The sequence below is a fragment of the Cervus canadensis genome, chromosome 29 (assembly GCF_019320065.1).
Source record: "Cervus canadensis isolate Bull #8, Minnesota chromosome 29, ASM1932006v1, whole genome shotgun sequence".
In the NCBI taxonomy this organism is placed as follows: Eukaryota; Metazoa; Chordata; class Mammalia; order Artiodactyla; family Cervidae; genus Cervus; species Cervus canadensis.
Window position 1 is genome coordinate 22,392,229 of NC_057414.1, and position 21,765 is coordinate 22,413,993.

Sequence of the window (21,765 nt, forward strand, 5' to 3'; positions counted from 1 at the left end):
ATTAAAACACAGCTGAGCAGAGGGATCTCAGGAAGGAAACCAAGGTTGATGAGCCGGCTCCAAATTCTGAGGCCATGGAGAGTTCTTCTTTCAAGATGAGGTCTTCATTGAGTTTATTTGCTGCTCAGTCTGCAAGCTGAAGTGCAGGGTTGCAGACAAGCCCGAATGGCTGTGTGGCAGTCTCATTACCACAGGAGGGACCCCGATGCTCTTGGCTTGCAGTTTGCAGCATCAGCTTCCAAGAGCATCTCTTTTCCCACTAAGAGTGGTGTGGCTTACCCCCATAGCTAGCCCGAAATGGCAGCTGAAGCTGGAGGTAGAGCGTGTTTGGGTTCATTGGAGGAAGACAAGGTCAAGCTTCTGGGTTAACAGGATCCAACAGGAATGCCCAGCTGCCAGTCTCTACACACGACCCCAGAGCTCAGGGCCCCTCTTTGTCCGGGGCGGGTGGGGAACAGGGGGGCTCCACACACTTAAAAGGAGAGGAATGACATGTATTGATTTGCTTGTGTGCTGGTTTAATATGTGTAGCCTTTTTACTTAGCTCTGTGTTCCATGAGCTCCGGGACTGTTTTATTTTTTATTCAGCGTTGCCTGGGGTCTAACTCAGTGGAGGAGCGATGTAAATGTTTGCGGAATTGAAATAAAGTTGAATTGAAGAATGACAAAGTGGTCATTAAAATATACCCAAGGATTTAACTTGCCCAGTCCTTCTGTTCAGATTCACTCAGATCCTCTCTCCCTCCCTCTCTCTCCTTCCCCAGGAGGGGTGATTAATAATTCAGCAAACAATAGTGTATTCTAATGGCTCCGAATATAACAATTTAATTGATATTTGTTTCTGCAGCAGTGCAATATCTCATTTTCCCAGGAGGGCAGTTTTCCATTTCTGTTCCAGGTTTCTCCCAACAAAACAGATCAATCCTGGGAATACCTGAAGGCCATTTGTTATGAAAGAAAGAATGCAGGTAGCGGGTTTGAAAAGACACAATTCTGTAGCAATCGGGTTTTTAAACACTGATATTTATTTAGGGGTTTGTCAATTCATACAGTATTAGGATAAATTCTAATTTATATCAGTATATAATAGGCAAATATATAATACCATAAATTGCATTTGTATACATAAATACAAAATTTGAGGTAGGGCCTCAAGAATAATGACTTCTTAAATGAATAATGCACAGTATATAATATGTACTCTATAAGATATATATATATATATGATGCATCGTTTATAATGTAATATATTTTCTTCATGTACAGTTAATGAAAAAATATAAGGACCTGATTAGGGAACATATCTTTATTCATAGGCAACAGGACCACATAAGATGCCTGCATTAAGGACAATAGCCAAGTATGCAGTTAAAGAATAAACCTATCCCATGATAGGTCCATATAAAGTGCAAAAAAAAGACCAAAAAAATGAGACACAAAACAGTTCCTAGTCAGTTACTAAGTATCATCCTAACAATAAAATACACCTATAAGGCAAATGGTTACCTGAAGATGTATTTAATCCATGGCAGGCAAATCAAGCCACTGCTCCCTCTCCAGGGGTGATGAATACCCAAACTGAGAACACTTTCTCTTTGGCTGCAGGCTGCTCAGAGGTGACCAAAGCAGAGACCACGATTCAAAATCACTTGGTCTTTCTGCACAGTTGAAGCAAAGTCCAGGAAAGATAGCTTTACTTTTGCAAATCCTCAGACCACTTTGCAGAGAAATCAGCATTAAGGTTCGATCATCCAAACCTTTGCTCCCAGCCTGGAGGTTTCCAATACAATACCCAGGAGGAAACAGAGGTGAGACTCATTCGTTGGCCTTGGCCTGTTTTCTCTGCAAGAGAACCTACCACCCAGCCTGCAGAAGTGTCTCACAGACCCAAATCCAGGTAGCAGCAGCAGGATCTTGCCATCACACTTACATGAAGCATTAGTTATTGTGCAAGTCTCTGGTGAAAAGAATGATGACCAATGGCCAAGCGAACAAAGAGAGAAGAAAAAATCTTAGTTTTAGGCATGGGAAAACCATGCTGACAGGTCAAGTTTATCAGAAGCACTGAGGCACATACAGATAACAGAACTAGAACTTAAAGGAAAACTCAACTCCAGTGCAACATTAGCAAAGAGAACCCAAGTCTTATCCATTTCCGGGTCATTGTGTTCAATGTCCTTTTAAAGTGCGGCTCACTGAAATACAAGTTGACTCCATTTCTGACCTATTAAAGACACATCGGAAATTTCAAAGACGTTGAGGTCATCGAGATTTTGCATTGACCACAGATTTCATGCAATAAATAAATATAAGAGAGAAAGAGACAACAGACCAGACTGGACACATTTGTACATGACAAACACACAGCCTTTAAGAGATTAAAAGTTACTAATACACAAGACAAATAAATGCATAAGAAGCCACAACACCAATTGTTAAGACATACACATATTTTTCTCCTTTAAGGATATTACAGGGTTACTGTTTTTAACATATGGCTTTTTTTTTTTTTTTTTCTCGGAATGGGTTTCTGGCGTTTGTTGGTATTAGGAAACAATTTCACAAGTAGAAAACACCCCCACCATTCTGCACAGTGAACCAACGAAAGCCTTTCCTCAACAACTTGGTTTTTGTCTCTGTTTGAAGGGGAACTCTCAAGTCGCGCTTTATGACAATGCTGTTCATTTCATTTTTATTCATTCATTTTTTTCCTTCCACTTGACTGTGCATTTCAATAGCATGGAAACATCCATCTGGTCACATGCATCTCAGCTCTTAGCATCCCAGCCAAGCCTAGGGGAGGTACAGCATGAGCAGACTGGCCGTGAGTGGAGACAACTCAGATACCCAACACTACTCTGGCAAGGAAAGCCTCCAAAGTTAAACAAGACTGTAGGAAGAGACAAAACTAAACTCACAAGGTAACCATTCCCAGATAAGCTTAGAACCTTCCACCTTTAAGGACACTGTACACAAAATTTGGACGCTGTAGGAAAAAAGTTTTAAAAATACAGACAGACACACACACATAAACCCAGTTGCTCAGGGAACAGCCCCTGGGTCTTAACTGGACAGATTGTAATGAACACAAATGCAAAGTGCAAAACGCACTAGTTAGTGAGGCTGTCCCCATTCTCACAATGAATCGAACTTGCGGTGTGTACAGAACAAATCTGGCAGCATCCATGAGTTCACCTCACCCCCTTTTTAATCACAACAGCAATAATTAACAGAAATTGGGTTGGCATCCAGCATCCGACTCGAACCTTAGCCAAGAGGCAAGAGAGGAAAGCCAGAAGCCACGCATCCTGACGCAAACCCATCGTTCCCATGGGAGGGTGCCAATCGCTTTCAGTGCTTTTCTTCAATGTTCAAATTGGAAAGGCTACAGATCCTTTCCAAACCAAAGCTAGTCCTCCCTTCCTCTCCCACCCCGTCGGTTACCAAGGGGAGAGGCGAATTTTTGGTACCACTGTGTAGGATCTGCTAGAGCCGTGGGGACTTCTCTTCAGTATGGCTTTCTCGGGGAAACCAATGTTAATGCTGGACACGTCACTATGGGAAACACGGGCCGGAAGGTCATGGCTCAGTTTCCTAAAGCTAAGTCTAGGGGAAGCTTAGGGTTTAGTCTCTGTGATGGATTCCAGTAAGTTCTAACTTTGGGAGGTAAGCAAGCAGAAAAAAGGAACGGGAGGAGGAAGAACAAACACACCTTGAAAACAAAAGAGATGAAAAACCTCACGTTCAAAACCCATCTGCGCTTCCTTTTTTGAAAGTTTCCACAGACTACTCTTCAAAACCGGAAGTTCACATGGCAAATGACAATGATATCTGCCCCAGAAAAGAAAGAGCTCAGTAAGATGAGCTATTTTTTTTTCTTTAACAAATGAAGTTATTTTTTTAAAAAGTATTACTTTAAGGTCTGTTGTTGGGTTTCGTTACTGTTGAAAAGGATGAAAATGTCACATCAATATACAAGATTTGAACTGAAAATTTTGCCTGAGACCCTGTAATATGAACACAAACAAATAAGAAAATGATTGCAATGGTCTCCCCTAAGGAAACAATTTTAAGTTTAGATATTATTACTGTAAGGGAAAAAAAAAAAAAGACTATACTATACTATACTCACTATCTCTACAGTGATTCATAAGATATTTATAAAGACAGAAAACACCATTACAAGTACACACTACGTGAACACATATCACATTTTAAAAATCTCATATATGCATGTTCAGGATACAAGAAGATAATAGAGGTTTCAGCTTCGCCAATCTCTGTAGACATATGATCCACTCTCATTAGAGTGTGATTATGAGTATTGTGAATCGGGAACTCTTCAAATGGTATCAGCTAAGTGTAGTCTTAAAAGCAGTAGCTCTAATTGGCTCATCTGCTACTTACCTAACCTACATCTATCAGAAACTTTTGTACCTAAAGTGCAGTGAGTATTCTGGTTGCTTTCTCTTCAACTCTCCACTTCTTTGATTCAACGGCTACAACTGGCATCGGCTATGAGTGAAAAAGTGAAGAGTAACAACTGAGACATGATCTGTCTTTCGAGAGTTTGTGTCTGATATATGTAACAGACAGACAGAACCAGGGTTAAGTCTCAGTTTCTGAGCGACAAGGTAACTGCAGCTCACAGTAAGACATTTGGGAGAGAAGACACGTGGGATGTGACATTGAACCATGGTACTAGGCATATGGAGAAACTAGAAGGGCACTCTGGTATGAGTGTATGACATCGGGCACAAATAACACGATGCAGAGGTAGAGGAAAGGACCCAAAGAATTCACAACTATGGTCATTAAAAAAAAAAAAAAAACCACCAACTGAGGGAATAGAGCTGACTCTTCATTGAGGGTCTCAGCTTGCAGAGAGAAAGCCTGTGAGTCCTTGAGATAGTTGGTCCAAATGATGGAAACAGAGCCCCAGTCATGAATGGAAACGGGAACTTCATCACCTTGGGGGTGTCTGAGTCCACCGGCCTCATCTTACGTGAAAACATTCTCTGACCACTGCCCACCCTCCAGAGGTACCGTGTCCTCAACTTTGTGTGCCTGGACGAAACCACGACATGGCTCAGATGAGTCCAAACCAACTGTCTGGTTATCCTGCACCAGCCTGACTGGCCCCACCAGTGACAGTCACAGAGGATGCTTCTCTACGGACCAACTCACGGACATCTACACGTGACTTCGCTGGGAGGCGCTCCCCTCGTTGATTTGAGCCTGTGAGGCAAAGCCCACTGGAAACTGACAGCGTGGACACAGGCAAACCGAGCCCCGTCTGGCTCTCGGCTACAGCATGCAACACTATGTCCTACTTTTCTAAGTCATCACTCTCATGCACAGGTATGAACCGAGATGTGGGGAGAAGGAAGAAGACAAATGGGAAGACGGCTGGGGAAAGCATCAGGGAAAGGCAGAGAGGAGAAAGAGAATCAAGTCTGGGCCATCCCATGCCACCAGACTAGCACTGGGTGCCTAGTTCCAAATCCTTCACTGGCAGTTTGAGTCCCAGCGAAGAGGTCCCCAAGGGGTCGATCATGTTCTTGTAACGCTCCCCACGGTGCTGAGCTAAGAAGGGACCCCAGTCCGGCTGCGGCGAGCACACCAACTTCAACCTCTGCAAAGAAGCCAAAGACACACAGGGTCACAGAAGCAAAGCACCCTTGTCCCCCAGACACCACTCACCCATCCCCAAACTGCATGCGATCACATGTGTCAGGACACCTCCTGGAACCAAGAGGTCCTCAACCAGGAGAAGCAGTTAGGAAGACCAGCCCTGTTAATTAACGAGGGCAGGAATGTGTTACAGAGGAAACTTAGTTTAGTTTACCTGAAATTATTTACATCACCTTGCAAGCAATAGTACAGTTGCTCAGGGTTTGCCATGCATAAGATTAATAGAAGATAAAGGGCCCAGATTCTAATTATACATTTTTCCCCCTCTGAATGGAGAGGATCCACAAGCTGCTTTCTCTACTGCCAAACACATTCCGCAAAGGACATGTACTCAATTACTTTGTTCTAGTCTCAACAGTGAGTTGTTACATCAAAATAATTGGATTTTATTTAGCATATTTCCCAAAAGTATATAAATGGCCAGGAAAAAAAAAAAAACCCTCAACCCCAAAGATACACTGCCAAGAGTGAGCAAAGATTTTAATTATCTGTTGACAAAAATATACACTTCTGACTTGGTTCAAAAGTGTGGGTTCTTGCAGGAGAGCTAAAAATAATGGGAATGTCTCTAATCCTTGAACTGAACATTTCAGGGAAAACATAATTTGACTGGAGCATTTTCTAGAATAAGGAAAAAGAAGGCAGATTTCTGACTACATCAGGGGAAAATGATATGTTTATTACCTATTAAAAAGAAGCTGCTTCTTATAGCTGTTAGTTTAATCCCCCCCTTAATCATCAGTTTGCAACCTTTGTGTCCCAAATTAACCATAATAAATTTATATTGCCGACTCATCAGTTTAGAGGATTTCAGCCTAAGACAAGAGTAGCAGAGGCTAACGCAGCTTCTGTTCAGAGGGAAAGAGGTTACTGGGTCAGAGAGTGGGAGTCCACCTGAGGCGGGAGCAAGCCATCCTTGGGGTGGAGGGGACCATGTCAATGCACCTTAAGGAAGTAACAGAATTTCCTGAGGATGGAACCTGGACCACTGCTTCAGGAAGAAGACTCCTGCATCTCTCCGCCAACTCTGCCTCCATCTTTAGTCCAAGAAAAACAAAGACAACCTCCTCATCGCGTGCACATTCATGTAGCCTACTCACTCACGTGCTCTCTTCCCATCTGCTGTTCCCCTCCCGAGGCTGAGTGAGATGCTCCAGGGCACTCTCTTCCTCAATCCGGCTGACCGAGGGCAAAGCCCACCCAGCTGTTCCTCACCACCCGCATCTACACCTGTGTTTCTTCACCTCGTTCTCATCCAGTGCCTCTCAGGCTTGAATTCGCATCAGAACCACCTGGGGGCTTATTACACCATGGCCACCAGAGTCCCACACCCCCAAGATTCTGGTTCAGCGGAGCAGAGGTGGAGCCTGATTATTTGCATTTCCAGGAAGCTCCCAGGCTTCCCTGGTGGCTCAGATGGTAAAGAATCTGCTTGCAACACAGGAGACCTGCGTTCAATCCCTGAGACGGGAAGAGCCGCTGAAGAAGGGAATGGCAACCCACTCCAGTATTCTTGCATGGAGAATTTCATGGACAAAGGAGCCTATATACCGTCCATGGGGTCGCAAAGAGTCAGACACGACTGAGGGACGAACACTTTCACTTTTACTTTCAAGCTCCCCGGTGGTGCTGGCCCCTGGGCCGGGCCCTGAGTAGCGCTGATCTGGTTCAAAACAGCAGTCCTCTGGACCTCCAAGACAAGGCAGCTCGGATCGCTTCCTAGCAGGGCTGAGCACTTGATTTCTCATGAATAACAAAAGCCCAACCACACTTCACCGGTGCCTCAGCAAGCGGCTGTCCCCTTACCATCCTCTTCTGGAGTGAGGGTGGGGAGCTTTTTGCATGAGGAATGGGAAATGGGTTCAGCAAGGGACTAACTAAGATAAGCATCACCTCATACCAGCCATGCCCTGGACCTTTCATTACCTTTTACGGGAATGTTACATTCTACGTGACATGGTAACCAGCTTGGATCCCTCAGCTACACCTAGTGATTTTAAATGTAACTGGTAGGAGGGAGGTGCCTCCGACAGAGAGAAACATCAGGAAAGGGGCGATCTGCTGTGTGGTTAACAACCAAACGCTGGGATTTAAACTCTGGGTGAAAATGATAATAATAATAAATAAACTCTGGGTGAGGGGAGAGGAGGAGGGGGCACGTGGAGAGAGGAGACACTCTGATCACTTATTTTTCAGAGCTGTCACTGCTTTGAGGAAGAACACAATAACAGCTCGGCCTGCCGACTGGCGGAGCCCCTCCATTAGAGGAATGACACATAATAAAAACAGGTTGAATAGAAACGATAGCAACTGTAACCATTTAATCACCCAGTCTCCCATTAGAATAAGTTTACCAAATCTTCTGTTTTTTTTTTTTAAAGCACAGAGCTCTCAGAGCTTGTCCCCTGGGAGGGAATGGCAGGCGTAGGAGCTGATACAATTACCTCAATAAATCTGCCAGGAGCCAGATGCATTTTTATGACAAACATAATCGGGATCCAGATAACGGAGCAGGCAAGCATGAGCCACCCAAGGACCATGGACCAGTTCGGGTATCGGTAAGAGCCGTAGGTCATGGGCTCCCACTGGTAGAAGCTGAAGCAGAGGATAAACTGGGAAGAGAAGAGAAACACACGTGTTAGGGTGGGGACGTGAGTACGCCCTCAACAGTCACGTGTCGGGCCCCTGCTGTGAGCTGGCTGCTTTCATATCTATTAGCTCATTTTCCCCCGTGATGATCCTGTAAAGGAAGTATTATTACTACATTTTCCAAATGAAAGAACTAGATTTCAGAGATGAACTGACACACACCGAGGAGCTGAGGCTGTACTTGTCATTGTGTAAAAATTCAGCAATGCATGTGGGTGTCTATACACTCAGGGGGGCTGAGAGGGGGATTTTTTTTTTCATTTATTTTTACTAGTTGGAAGCTAATTACTTTACAATATTGTAGTGGTTTTTGTCATACATTGACATGAATCAGCCATGGATTTACATGTATTCCCCATCCTGATCCCCCCTCCCACCTCCCTCTCTACCCGATCCCTCTGGGTCTTCCCAGTGCACAAGGCCCGAGCACTTGTCTCATGCATCCAACCTGAGAGGACAAATTTCAAGGATGTACACCAGGGTGACTGAGGGGTGGAGGTGGGAGAGGGGATGGTGGGTGTTTTCAAGGGGCTGTCTCTGCTTTCTATAACTGATGATCCAGCCTGAGTGATAAGGGGAAAATCCACTAGGTTAATGTGGAAAACGAATTGCATCTACTCTGCTTTCACCTTGAATGGGGAAAGGACCATCTCCAGGAGCTGCCTCTAAAGCTGGCCAAGTGGTCCCTGAGCAGTGGCTGAGCAGGAAGTCTGGTTCTATAATCAGCGGTGGGACAAAGAGAAGGGCGGCCCCGCCCCCCCAAATGACACAAGGAGGACAGGCCACCAGACGGCGAGCTGGGGACAGGCTCCTCTCAGCTCTGCCGCTAACTAATCTCAGCTCTGCCGCTAACTAGCTGAGAGACCCGTATGTCTCAGACTTTCCTGCTATAAAACAGATCCATTTCACACCCGGTGGACAACACAGGGCTTTTCTGGAATCAACAGTCTGCTATTTACTCAGGGGACCCTCTCCCATTTCTGTTGTTGCTTTTTTCAAAAAAATGTTTATTTGGCTGAGCTGGGTCCTAGCTGTGTCTCGTGAGATCTTTAGCTGCAGCAAGTGAATTCTGAGTTGCAGCATATGGGATCTAGTTCCCGGACCAGGGATCAAACCCAGGCCCCCTTCATTGGGAGCATGGAGTCTGAGCCACTAGCCCACCAGGGAAGCACCGCCCCCTTCACTTTTAAGAGAGGTCATGATTCATTTTCACCACGCACTTTGGCAGACAACAGTGATGAGAAACCTCTGAAAACGGTTAGTGCAGCTGCAAAGGAACAGATATGTTGGGAAAAGGAGGCACAAGAAAAGACAGAAGAGGGGTCCTAATGGCTGTGTTGGGGGAGAGAGCACTACCCTCAGAAAATGGAGTTCTCCCCTGTTTTCAACCCACCTATGGCAGCCTCTGCCTAGAACAACGTATCCACCTACTTCCTCCCTCCTCCTCACCTCTCTTGTTCTATCTTCAGCAGTAAAAGAATTGCCTGAAAATGATTGGAGGGAATTATGTCAGGAAAGATAATACATGGAAGTGTTTTGGAAAAGTGGGAAGCATTATACAAATGTAAGGCATCTTTATGATTGCTACAAAGCCGGGACTGCGGGGGCAAGGGATTATTCCAATGCAACAGTAATTCAATATATGGATTCAAAGCAACAAGAGCCTGAAGACAATGGTTGAAAATACTGCTCCTATAAGAGATATATCGACTCTAGGCCCCCTTTAGAACATTTGCCCCAAGAGTTACAAGCTTTATTAACCAGTCTATTGGAAATAGGGCTTAATGTAATTATGGTAAGTTGCTCCATTTCATTTACTATATAAATAGCAATACATCTGCTTATGTGTGCATAAGTCAGTAACATGATCTGCCTATGTATACAATAATTGCATGCAGAATATTTATAGCTCTATAAATTCATGAAGGCATGTATAAAAATGATCAATTTTATTTCAGGGGTTTTGAAGTCATTGAAGCCCATAATTTCAGCTCGGTCTAGTCTCCTACAAGATAGCTGTTACAGAAGGGCAAATGGCCAAAAAGGAATGGTTAGGCTTGGTCCTCTGACACCATTTCCTGTTACACAGGTATCACATCAAATTTATCTGTGTAAACTTGTTCTTGCCATCAATTTCACCCCGCCAAATCAGCTTTGCTAAAACCCTGCTCTAAGATGAACCTGGCCATGAGAAAGGATAATTTAGCTATGGAGCCAGGTCCACCTGACATTCAGCTGATGGCAACAGAAGGTGATGCTGACGAGGGAACTGACCACTTCTTCTTGTCTCTAGCTCCTAAACACAGAGGGAGGATTTGGCCGAAAATATTTTCTGGAACCTTTCCACAGGTTTCTGTGGAGAGTTTTATAATGGAAACTGAGTAATGCATAGCACAGTTGAGGCACTTTCTCAAAAAAACACAGCCAGTCCCCATTATCCCTTTTCTCTGAAATTCTGCTCCTAAAGAAGACTGGGATGATTTTAATCCAGAATTGGCCACATTCCACTTGGAGATGAAAGCAACTAGGCTTTTAGAAATGTGTTAGAAGTGTGTTTAGACAGGTATTATCTTGAAGCCTAGATAGCCTTGGATTCGATTCTCATTCTACCCCTTGCAAGCTCTGTTGCCTCAGGCAAGCTCCTCAGCCTCTCCAAGCCTCAGCACACACATCTATAAAGTGACCGGAGAATCACCCAGCAAGCAGGGTGGTCAGCAGCTTAAAAGACAATGTTCCTAAAGAGGCTGCCTGATGCTAAACCCCACAAGTCGTCCTGTTGATTATCACTGTGTGATACGTTTCTGCAGAATACAGTAAGATTCTTTGAAGCTTAATCTGTTCTAAGACGGGAGGCAAAGGTCGAAAGAATCTGGGACAGATTCTAACTTTGATTTCACCCAAGAATAAAACGTGTGTATAGTAACAGGGGGACCTGGCGAAGCTCAGCAGAGAGAGGGAAAACAGCAGAGGCAGACAGGGGAGAGGGTGGGGGTGTCTCCTGTTTTCCTCTCCGTAGATGGCTAAACCCATCAGTCCTGAATTCAAGAAACTGCAAAATCTACCTTAATCTTTTTCAACTCTCATGTCCCCAGCCTGGTGGGACTTTTCAGACAAATTGCAGCCTCTGATAGGTGATATCAGATACAGATACAGATGTAGACACAGATGTGGCTTCTACATCATGTCTCCGGTCAATGCCGAGGGAGGGAAATACTGAATGTTTTTTCTGTGTAAACTTCTTCTTCAGAAAGCAATTGAGACGTTTTGATTAAAACTCACTCTGTGACAGTTTTTAGGGTGTTTTTTGGTTTTTGGTTTTGTTTTAAAGAAAATATCTGTTTTCTTTACTAGTTCACTGTTATGTTCCGTTAAAGAAGCTGTTACGGAGCAGCAAAAACAAAGGTCTTAATCTGGTTTCTAGTGCCACCTGCTGGGCTCAGCAGGAACTACAGCCAGCTTCCTGCAGCCTTTGACCACAAGCCAGGGGGGAGAAAGACAAGGTCTCTTGTCAATTACTGTGCTTGGAGAGTGGATGGAGGCAAAGCCAGAAGCTCAGCCACAATAAAGGAGCAGGTGACAGGACGTGCATGTGAGTCCCCATGCAGATTTACTGGTACACGAAGGGCTCTGATCTTTAAGAAGATGAATGTCAGATGATCTTAAAATGTCATCATCACACTTGAGGATGATAAGATAGTCCTCAAAAGCAATAAAGATGAACAATAAAAGTCTAACTTCTGCTATATATATTAGTTGTATAGTGGCTGTGTTGAGCAGTGTTTAAGAGTTCTAGAGACAGACTGCCTGGGTTGAAAACCAGGCTGTTGTTACAATGAATAGTTCTACAATATCAGTTTCCTCCTCTGTAAAATGGAGATGATGAACTCCTGTAGGGGAGAGATGAGATGGTACATAAAAGCACTGTGTTCAAAGGGTGGACTGTGGTTAGCATGTGGAACCTGGGATCACACGAGGCAGACTGATACAATGGGAAATTCTCCCTAGGGATGCTCCGAACCAAGCATGAGTCCTGGCTCTGCCCCCACCCCTCCATCAGCCTGGCGCCTTTGGGCAAGGTGCTTCACCTCTTTGAGTTTCAGTTTCCTCAGCTGAAAGACAGGAATAATATCCATCCTACCAGCTCCCCAGGCTCATCTGTATGTAGGCACACATCTTGTTCAACATAAAGCATCGCATATGCATGCAAGGTGCCACCGGCATGATAAAGCATGCAGTCCTTACAGTTAAAATGGTCGGAGTCACAAAGGCCCAGCAGACTTTCCAGAAAATGTTTGGCTGGAATCCAATCATCATCTCGATATCTTCACAGAACCTTTGCAAGCCTGCAAAGAGACAAACGCAGATGGAGCATGAGGGGCGGTAGCAGGGGGTGAGATGCAGCAGCGGACAGCAGCAGCGGCCCTCACTCGCCTGTCACTGGCTGGGATGGCCCCCTCTTGCTGTCAACATGACCCCTATTACATAGGAAACCATCAGACAGATGACTCACTGCTGGGAAGATGAAGGCAAATGGAATGTTTAAATAGATAGCAAACACGCTCTGCAGTGAAGTTCAACATGAGATGTCATCCCACGGTCCCAGCTAGAAAGCTCCATCCCAGCCTAACCCAGGCATCTCCACGTTGCCACAGGCTGACACAGTCACCTGTGTGGCTGTTTCCGCGAGTGGGCTCATAGGTTCAGCAACCAACTCTGGCAAACCCAATTACGATCGTGATCAAGAAGCACAGTGTATTACGAAAGCCTTGGGATTTCAAGGGAGACTCACTGTATGTTGCTTTTATCCCCCACCCTCCCAAGGATGGGTTTCCCTGGTGGCTCAGCTGGTAAAGAATCCGCCCGTAAGGCGGAAAACCTGGGTTCGATCCCTGGGTTAGGAAGATCCCCTGTAGAAGGGAATGGCTACCCACTGCAGTATTCTGGCCTGGAAAATTCCATGGACTGAATAGTCCATGGGGTCACAAAGAGTCAGACACAACGGAGGGACTTTCACTCACTCCCAAGGATACTCTTCCATGAGTCAATTTATCTCTGCTCCATGGAAGATGATAAGGGCAGGCAAGAACCAATGTGACTTCCACATGGCTATCACCCACTGTGTTGGAACTCAAAGGACTGTGGTCTTCTTGGTCGCTGATCAACATAACTATGTGAAGTAAAAAGCAGATGAGAGTTTTTCTCAGGGCCCCAAATAACCAGCATCCACTCTTTGAAAGGAAAAGCCACAGAGAATTTTTGAGGAAGAAGAAGTTTCTTGTATTGTTTCCTGAGCTCATCAGAAGCGAGGCTTTCTCAGAACTGGGGGGTTACCATGCTGAAGAGACGTGAAAGGGCCCTGAGTTTGAGCTCCTTCATAGACGGCAGTTCTGACTGGTTGCCCCAAATAATGGGCCACCACAGGCAAGAACTGCACATTTTAAGCAGCCATCTGACCATCTTTGGGTTTGCTTGTGTCTCATTTCCCATCATCAAACTCCTTCAATGACTGGCCTCTGGACACTAGACCCTCTGGACGTAAGTGAGGGTTAGAACTAAAAAAGAGATGAAAGTTAAAGATGAGGACCTCAGATGAACCTATTTGCAGGGCAGCAATAGAGACGCAGACACAGAGAACAGGCTTGTGGACACAGCGGGGCGGGATGAATGGAGAGAGTGGTGCTGAAACACGCACGTCGCCGTGTGTGAAACGGTGGGAATTCACTACACCACGGGGAGCTCACCCTGGCACTCTGGGGCAGTCTAGAGGGGTGGGATGGGGCAGGGGTGGGATGGGGCGGGACACAGTATCCCTATGGCTGATTCACGTTGCTCTATGGCAGAAACCAACACGACACTGTACAGCAATTATTCTCCAATTAAAAATAATTTTAAAAAAAAAATGAGGACCTCAGAAACCCATGTGAAATCCTGAAAGTGGGACTCGGTTCTTCAAAAAGGAAAAGATTCTAAAATCTTCTGTTTTCAGTATCAGTCCTGCTACCCTTCCTCTCCATTAAACCATCCTCCAAGGAGACGGTGGTGTGCAGCTTGCCTAGGGAAATTGATGTGACAGGGTTCAAGGTTAGGCTGAAGAAGACACACAGAGACAGCCTCCTATGGGAGGCAGGGGTAGGAGGAGAGGTGCTCAGGTTCCCCCAGAGGGGACGGGGAGCTGGGTCCAGACTGCAGGAGGGAGTGGATGGCGGGTGCCCAGTTTCAGCAGGAGGCAGTTCGATGCCTAGGAGCAGCCCCAGAACTGAGCGAGATGATTTGGGTTCCAGAGTTAACACAATCCCTGGAAAGTCAGCTTCCTCCCTTCCCGTGCGGGCTTTCAATGCCTGCTGCAACAGTCTCCAGATCCTGTGATGGATCGGCCTGATCTGCCAGCGTGGCCTGGCAGATGCTGCCCAAGGGCACCAGTGGGAGCCGCCAGGCAAGCCTCCCGCCTCTTACTCATCACTGAGTCAGGCTCTCCAATCCCTCCATCCCCTACCTGCTCTGGCCCGCACCCAGCGCAGACCGCCTGCACCCTGAACTCATGCCCAAGCCCCCACCAGAGTCCCGTACTGCGTCAGTGGCTAGGCCTTTGTTCACACGGCTTCCTCTGCCTGCTCTATCCTCCCCACTTGTCCAAGTCCCTCATCAAGGCTAACGCTAGATAGAGAAATCGATCTTGGAGCCAGGAGCTTGTGCATGGAGATCTGCCTGCTGCGTGACCTTGAACCTGGAGGGGTAAGAGACCTGCAAAAGGGATCAGAGGAACTGCTTCTCCCTGAGCTAGCAGAAAAACAGCAGGAAAGAAAAACAGCAGTTAACTCATAGCTACTGTTTTAGACTCAGGCACGCTGACCTGGTGCCCAGAAAGGGGCCTACCACAAGCCCCATATAACCAACCAGCCCTGACCTGTAAATCAAGGACCTGCCTCAACCAACCAATCACTTTCGCCCGTGCAACTTTGTGGCCCTTGTGTTCATGAATCACACCCTCGCCTTTGGTCTGAGTATGGTCTTCCAGGGACTGCTCTCCCCACTGTGTGGCCAGGGCCAGCCTCCTGGCCTATGAGCCAAGCACCTGTCCAGGGCCTGGTGCTGAGAAGGGTGCCACCCCTGGATTAATGGTCTCCTGTCGCCAGCTTGAACAATTTTTAACACGGGGTCCCAGATTTTCATTTTGCCCTCAGTCTCACAAACTAGGTCTCCAGCCCTTGGGGTACCTCCAATTATTCTCTGACAGTTAATGTGATGTTTTGGCTGCATCCCTTGGAGCCAAAATCCTATGCGTGGGCTTAGATTTTCCCTGCCTTGGTTAGCAATAAGCTCAGTACTAAGCCTCAGTCCTTGTTTTCTTTTATGTCGTTTTATTTCTGAAATGCCACCTTCTCAAGTGCTTTTCTGGTTAGTCTGGCCCTCCTTTATCTCTGGGCAGCCTGAGGGTTCCCAGCCAGGTAAGAGTCATTGCCTGCTGGAACTCCAACATCCCTCACAAGGACGGAGAGGAAGACAGGGTGCTGTGGGATGTAAAACAAGTCACTGACCAACGTGGAAGAAAATAGATTGAGACAACGGAGTACATTGTGATTTGCGGGAAACACAGAGTGTGGAGCCAAGCAGGTTGTCAGGCATGAGGACTCTGTGACCGCAGGTTAATGCCATGGTTTCCCCATCAAGAAAGTCCCTGCATTGGCTCTCAGGAAAGTACAAATCACTTTTACAAAGCAACTCTGTTAGGTAAAGTCTGTTAAAGAGATTGTTCCTACACCAAACTTGGGGAGTTCCACTTTTCTAGCTACCTGATATCCAGATATTGGCCTTTGAAGAGCATTGCCTTGAGAGCCTGAATCAGCTCTTTTGATCTAAAGATAAAACTTGAAAATTGTACCCAAAGTATTTTAAATGTTTGAATGGCAACCTCTAGAATATCTAGACTCTAGAGATCATTAGAACCGGGAAGAAAACACAAATCTCTGCAATGTGTCTGCTTCTTTTTCAGATTCAGCAGCCAGGATGGAAGCGGATCAAATCAGTCAGGTTCATATCCTTTCTTCATGGGTTCATGTTCAACTTCCTTACACTAACCTGCGTTTGTTTGGGGGCTCATTATCTCAATAAAGAAAATCCACTGTCATCTGGAGCATACGTTATATATTTGTACAGGCTTTTCCTTTCACCTCTAACAATGACTTTAGCTTCAAGTATTTCTTCTAAGATTCCCTTCTTAGAATTCCCTCCAGGTCCAAAATCAGAGGGTCACACCCACATCTGACAATACAGGAGTCAAATTCAACCTGAGCTTAGCACACGGTCCACCTCGTCCTGGGAGCTGGCCGAGCACCAGCCTTCTAGAGTCCAGGTAATTGCCTGGGTGGTCCCCCTGGGAAGATTAGCAGAGACCAGGGAAAAAGCACTCGGGATTTACTTTTTCCTTCAGAACCAAAAAATCTACTGCCAGATTTATATGAGGGCTGGGAGAGAGATATTTAAGTCCTAAAAACAGTAATGTTAAAAAGGTTTCTGTTTTAATGGATGCTTGTAAACCACACTTAACAACCCTGTTTTATTGGAAAGAATCATGCAAATTTGCCTTTTGTGGGCAATAGCGGGGAGGCTACAGGCAGCAGAGGAGGTCAATGAGATGGCTACCTACACTTGGGCCGGTGCCGCAATGAAGTGCCTTCCTGACTTTGCCAACAGACCATCTGGCGACTTCAGCTTATGTGTGGACCCACAAGGGCTCGAGTTTCCCAAAAGAGAGCCCCAGAGGCCTCTCCACAGTAAAGCCTTTGGTATCTGGGCAAAAAGTTAGGATTCACTGTGGCGGACTGGCCGGGTTTCAGCCACTCTCTGCTCAGGTAGGAAGCTCTTTGAAGCCTTACCCTACATGCGAGTCTTCAATCACAGCCGTCACCGCAGGCTTGAGGCTGTCTCATCGGCCCAAAGTGCTGGCAGTTTGGCCTCTGATGCCATCAAGACAGCTGGCATGCCTGCCTGCTTCTCTGGCCAGAAACTAAACTCTCTCTGCAGTGGGGATGTAAACTCCAGCTGAGATAAATTCTTCTTCTGCCAATGCCCAACAATGATTGGAGTGTTTTCCTGTTTCTGGGGCACCCAGTTTTTACTTGAGAGGTTTCCTTTTTATATCTTGACTGCCCATCACCCTCCATTTTAATGGATTTTTCAGTAAAGTGAGAAGCTGCTGAAGCCCTGATGGGCAAGAGGCTAACCATTACATTAAAGGCAAAAGACTCTTAAGCACATCCCTGCATCCAAGTGATACCCTGCCTTTCCTTTCACCATCTCTTTTTGGTTTTGAAATACAGATGGGTCTTCTGACTTGGCATTTTTCACCTTCCTGGTATTTACTATAGAGGCCTTATCTATATTAGGGATGGTTCTGAGACTGTGAGGCACAAGGATGTCAGCACCGTCTTGACTCCAGTAGCTGACTGGTGGTACACACGAGGGGCTCAAGAGGTCACCCGGTGAGACTCAACCCCACCCCCCAGCCAAGCACAAACACCTCTCCAGGAAGGGCAAAGATGGCATCTGCTGATTTTTTCCTGTTCTTCTTGAGAATGGCCCCACTGATTATAGGATGCTTGTTGCTATGGTGATGATAGGAAGGGTTAATTTATAAGGGAATTGGAAGTTTCTTCCTGAGAAAGTGTGGGGTTGAGATCTTGCATCACAGGCTCCCATGATGCTAAGAAAGTGTCCTAAGGATCTATGATGGGGCTTCCCTGGTGGCTCAGACGGTAAAGAATCTGCCTGTAATGTGGGAGACCCAGGTTCAGTCCCTGGGTCAGGAAGATCCCCTGGAGAAGGAAATGGCAATCTGCTCCAGTATTCTTACCTGGAAAATTCCATGGAGAGAGGAACCTGGCGGGCTACAGTCCACGGGGTTGCAAAGAGTCAGACATGACTGAGCAACTAACACACCCACATACAAGGATCTGTGAGGTTCTCTTTTTCTCACTTAGTATCAGGAGACCACCACTGAAGCTACTCCTCACCTCAGGCTGCATGAAGACTACAGCTACCAAGACCCTGACATACGTTCATAGGAGCAAAGCAGTCTCCCTCCTCCCCTCAGTCCGGCCACCGTCCACAGGCATTAACCGTTCTTTGTCAAGGGCACACCCCAGTCCTAGCAGTTTCTGATAACAAAGTTTCACCATTGGTCATCTTTTGTTTCTCTGTTAAATCTAGATCCAACCGGTTGAGGCAAGTTTGGAAATAAAGGTGCAGCTCTGTTTCCTAAATAGCTGCAAATGAAGCCTTTGCCTTGCCTTCTTAAACATGAGAAACCTGCCTGCCATGGACGCCCCACGACACTCAGTTTGGCCTCGGCATCCATCTCAGGGGTTCCCTTACCGTACACATAGGAGATCCCCACGAGCTCAAAGATGGCGATGATGACGAGGGCGTAGGAGGCGGCGTACGTGTCCACAAGCTGAAACATGTAAATTCCACCCTGGCAGGGAAGACAGACAAGCAACGTCAGGGGGCCTGGATCCAGGCTGCGTCCCACTTCCAGCAGCCAGTCCGTTCAGCCTGAGCAGGGTCACGTGCCAACAGGAGCTGAAGGATCCCCCCTTCCCCTGGAGAGGAGCAACTTAACTCTGGTCAGGTAGGTAAGCCAGAGGCCTTGCTGTGTTAGCAAAGCAGTCCCTCGAGAGACTCCGAGCTCATCAACAGCACAAGCCCAGAAAAGTGATCTAACATCTTACTCTTAAAAGGCAACAGTCAACATTTGAAGATGTTAACTGTGAAAGTAGCCAGATTGCATTGTTTTTGCTTTAAGCAGCAGATGGCCATTTCTACCCATAACACCAGCATGTGACCAATCTCCATAAGACCTTCAGGTGTCAATGGGCAGTCCTCACACGTCTGTCAGTGGACAGTCCTCATACATCCCCCTGCATCTTTACCTCACTCTCAGATGAGGCTTAGAGACCATCTCCTTTCAATCCATCATTTTACAGATGAAGAAACCAAGGCCCAACATGGTGACTTGCTCAAGGTCCAAGAGACAGCAAAAGCAATATACATATACATCAGGTGAACAAACATTCATCTTACCAGACACTCAGGACCAAAAGAAACTCCAGTGACCATAGATCTTGTATATTACAGGTAATCAAGTGGAAATTTCCCTGGTTGGTAAAGTTGGATTTCCATGTATTTCGTTTTCTTAAAGTAGGACACACCTGTCTCGTTGGCTCAAGAAGGCTACATCTCAATTATGAAGATGCTAGAAGTATCATTAGTAGCCAAAGTGACATATTTTTCTCTGCGGTCAGTCTCTAACGAACTGGTGCCATCTACTTGGAAATGGCAATGGTTTGGCTGTTATTCTAAGGTCTGGGAGTTAAGAGTAAAAAGACGGAAAAGCCATCAGCCCCACCCCCAACCTGCCCCCATCCTAAGCCTGTGTGCGGCAGGCATCTTACCTGAGTGATCATTGGGAAGCCCATGATGAAGAAAGAAACACAACAGCCCAAGGTAAAGACCGGTTTGTGTGTGCGCAGGTACTTGGGGAACTCGTCCGAGATGGAGGTCACTATGGTCTCGATGGTGGCAAACTGGAATGATGCCGGAGAAGGGACACCTGAGACACTGCCCAACCCCAAAGGCTCAGAAAAAGTCCTTTGTGTTTCCCACCAGGCCAAGTGGTATTTGTATGAGGACTGGTCTTTGGGGTTACTTTCCCTTGATGGGTCTAAAGGATCTTGCTGGGGTCCCACCCACAAGGTCAGCAAGGGGAATCTAAGCAGGATGTGAACCTTAGAGCTATGTCTCCAGCCCCCAGAGACTGCACTCACATCCATCCACTACAACACTTTAAGCTCCACTTTGTATTCATGAGATGCAAATTCCTCTCCTCCCGTTTACATCGCATTTGATCTTCCACTTGAGGAAAAAACTCTCCTTGCACCCAACTACTAAACTCTGAGCACCTGTCAGCATGATTTGTAGTAGTCTCAGCCCCAGAGCAATTTCCCTAAAATTGACTTCACATTATTCTCCCTTATCAGGCCCCACAGAACTTGCTTTGGCAAAAGGACACCCAAGCAGGAAGAGCACAGGTAAAACTTGCATGGAGAAAGAACAGAGGAAGAGAGCGCGGCTCCTTTGCACCATCACCTGGGTCACCCACAAATGCCAGGTCATCCTGAGCCTCAGACAGGTACCTCACCGTCACTACACATCACTTCAGGAAACACTGAGAGAATGCTAAGCCCAAACCCTGCCATGTGATGGACAATAGAGTCCCAGAAGAGGGGTCTTCAGAAGGAGGACTGGGGTAGAGGTCAAAAGGGGACACTCACCATAGTGTCAAGTCCAAGAGTGAGGAGCATCAGGAAAAAGATGATGGCCCAGAAGGGAGAGAGGGGCAGCCTGGTTAAGGCCTCTGGGTAAACCACAAATGCAATACCTGGCCCTGGAAAGAACAAGACAGATGATTGCAGGCAGGTCCAGCTCCAAGACCCCTCTTCCTGGAAGCCCACAGGGTCCTCTCTCCATGACAGTGCTGAGTCGTTTACAACAGAAGCTGCTCCTTCTGTGTCCCATGTTTTTACTCCTCTTCATCCATTTCCCCAATTAGACCTCAAACTCCTTGAAGGGAAGGACCAGGGGAATTAGATCCATATCTCAAGAAACTCATAGGAGAGGCTCAAAAAGAGGGGCAAAGCAGAGACTCAAGGCCAACCCAACACTGCAGCCAGGCTGTGTCCCACGCAAATAAACACAAAAACCTCCATGTCTATATTAATGGGTCGAGGAAAGATGTAATATTACCCTCTAGAACAGTGGAGATTTTGCTCCCCAGAGCATATATGGCAATGTCTAGAAACATATTTTATTCTCATAACCAGGATTTTTGATTCTCATAACCAGGATGTCTTGAGGGATGATTACTGGGGTCTAGTGTGTAGAGGCCAGATGCTGCTAAACATCCTTCAATGCACAGCCCCCACAGGAAAGATTTACCCAACCCAAAGGTCAAGCGTGCTGAGATTCAGAAACCCTATCAGGGTTAAACATTCCCAGAATGACATCATTTCCCGCTTTTGCTACCCTTCTTTTTAGTCACTCCTCCAGGCAAAACCTTTTACATAAAACATGAATCAGTCTAATGCTTTCAGGATCTTGCCTTACAAAGGCGTGGTAAACATGGGGCTATATCAGTCCACAGGAATTAGGTGGGGATGAGGGAAATACAAGAGTTAAGAGAGTCTGGGCGCTAATGGTTAGACCATTCAGGGTCCAAATTCAGACTCCATGACTTGCTAACTGTGCAACCCTAGAGAAGTTAGTTTATTTCTATAAGCCTCAACCTTGCCTATCTGTAAAATGGGGATAACAATAGATCTTCATAATAGGACAGTCATGACGAACAAATGAGGAGATGCAGGTAAA

General features: G+C 46.2%; 1 protein-coding gene across 1 annotated transcript in view; it reads right to left on the bottom strand.

The window, feature by feature from the left end:
* Nucleotides 1–1,013: 1,013 nt before the first annotated feature.
* The window catches only part of SLC6A5 (solute carrier family 6 member 5), a 56,323-nt gene continuing 35,571 nt past the window's right edge, over nucleotides 1,014–21,765 (bottom strand). The window contains exons 11-16 of the mRNA XM_043452613.1: nucleotides 20,673–20,785; nucleotides 19,794–19,925; nucleotides 18,715–18,814; nucleotides 12,586–12,686; nucleotides 8,139–8,306; nucleotides 1,014–5,635 (exon numbers count right to left, since the gene is read on the bottom strand). Of these exons, the coding sequence (XP_043308548.1) occupies nucleotides 5,480–5,635; nucleotides 8,139–8,306; nucleotides 12,586–12,686; nucleotides 18,715–18,814; nucleotides 19,794–19,925; nucleotides 20,673–20,785 (770 nt within the window). The 3' untranslated portion in view covers nucleotides 1,014–5,479. The remainder of the gene's footprint in view (nucleotides 5,636–8,138; nucleotides 8,307–12,585; nucleotides 12,687–18,714; nucleotides 18,815–19,793; nucleotides 19,926–20,672; nucleotides 20,786–21,765) is intronic.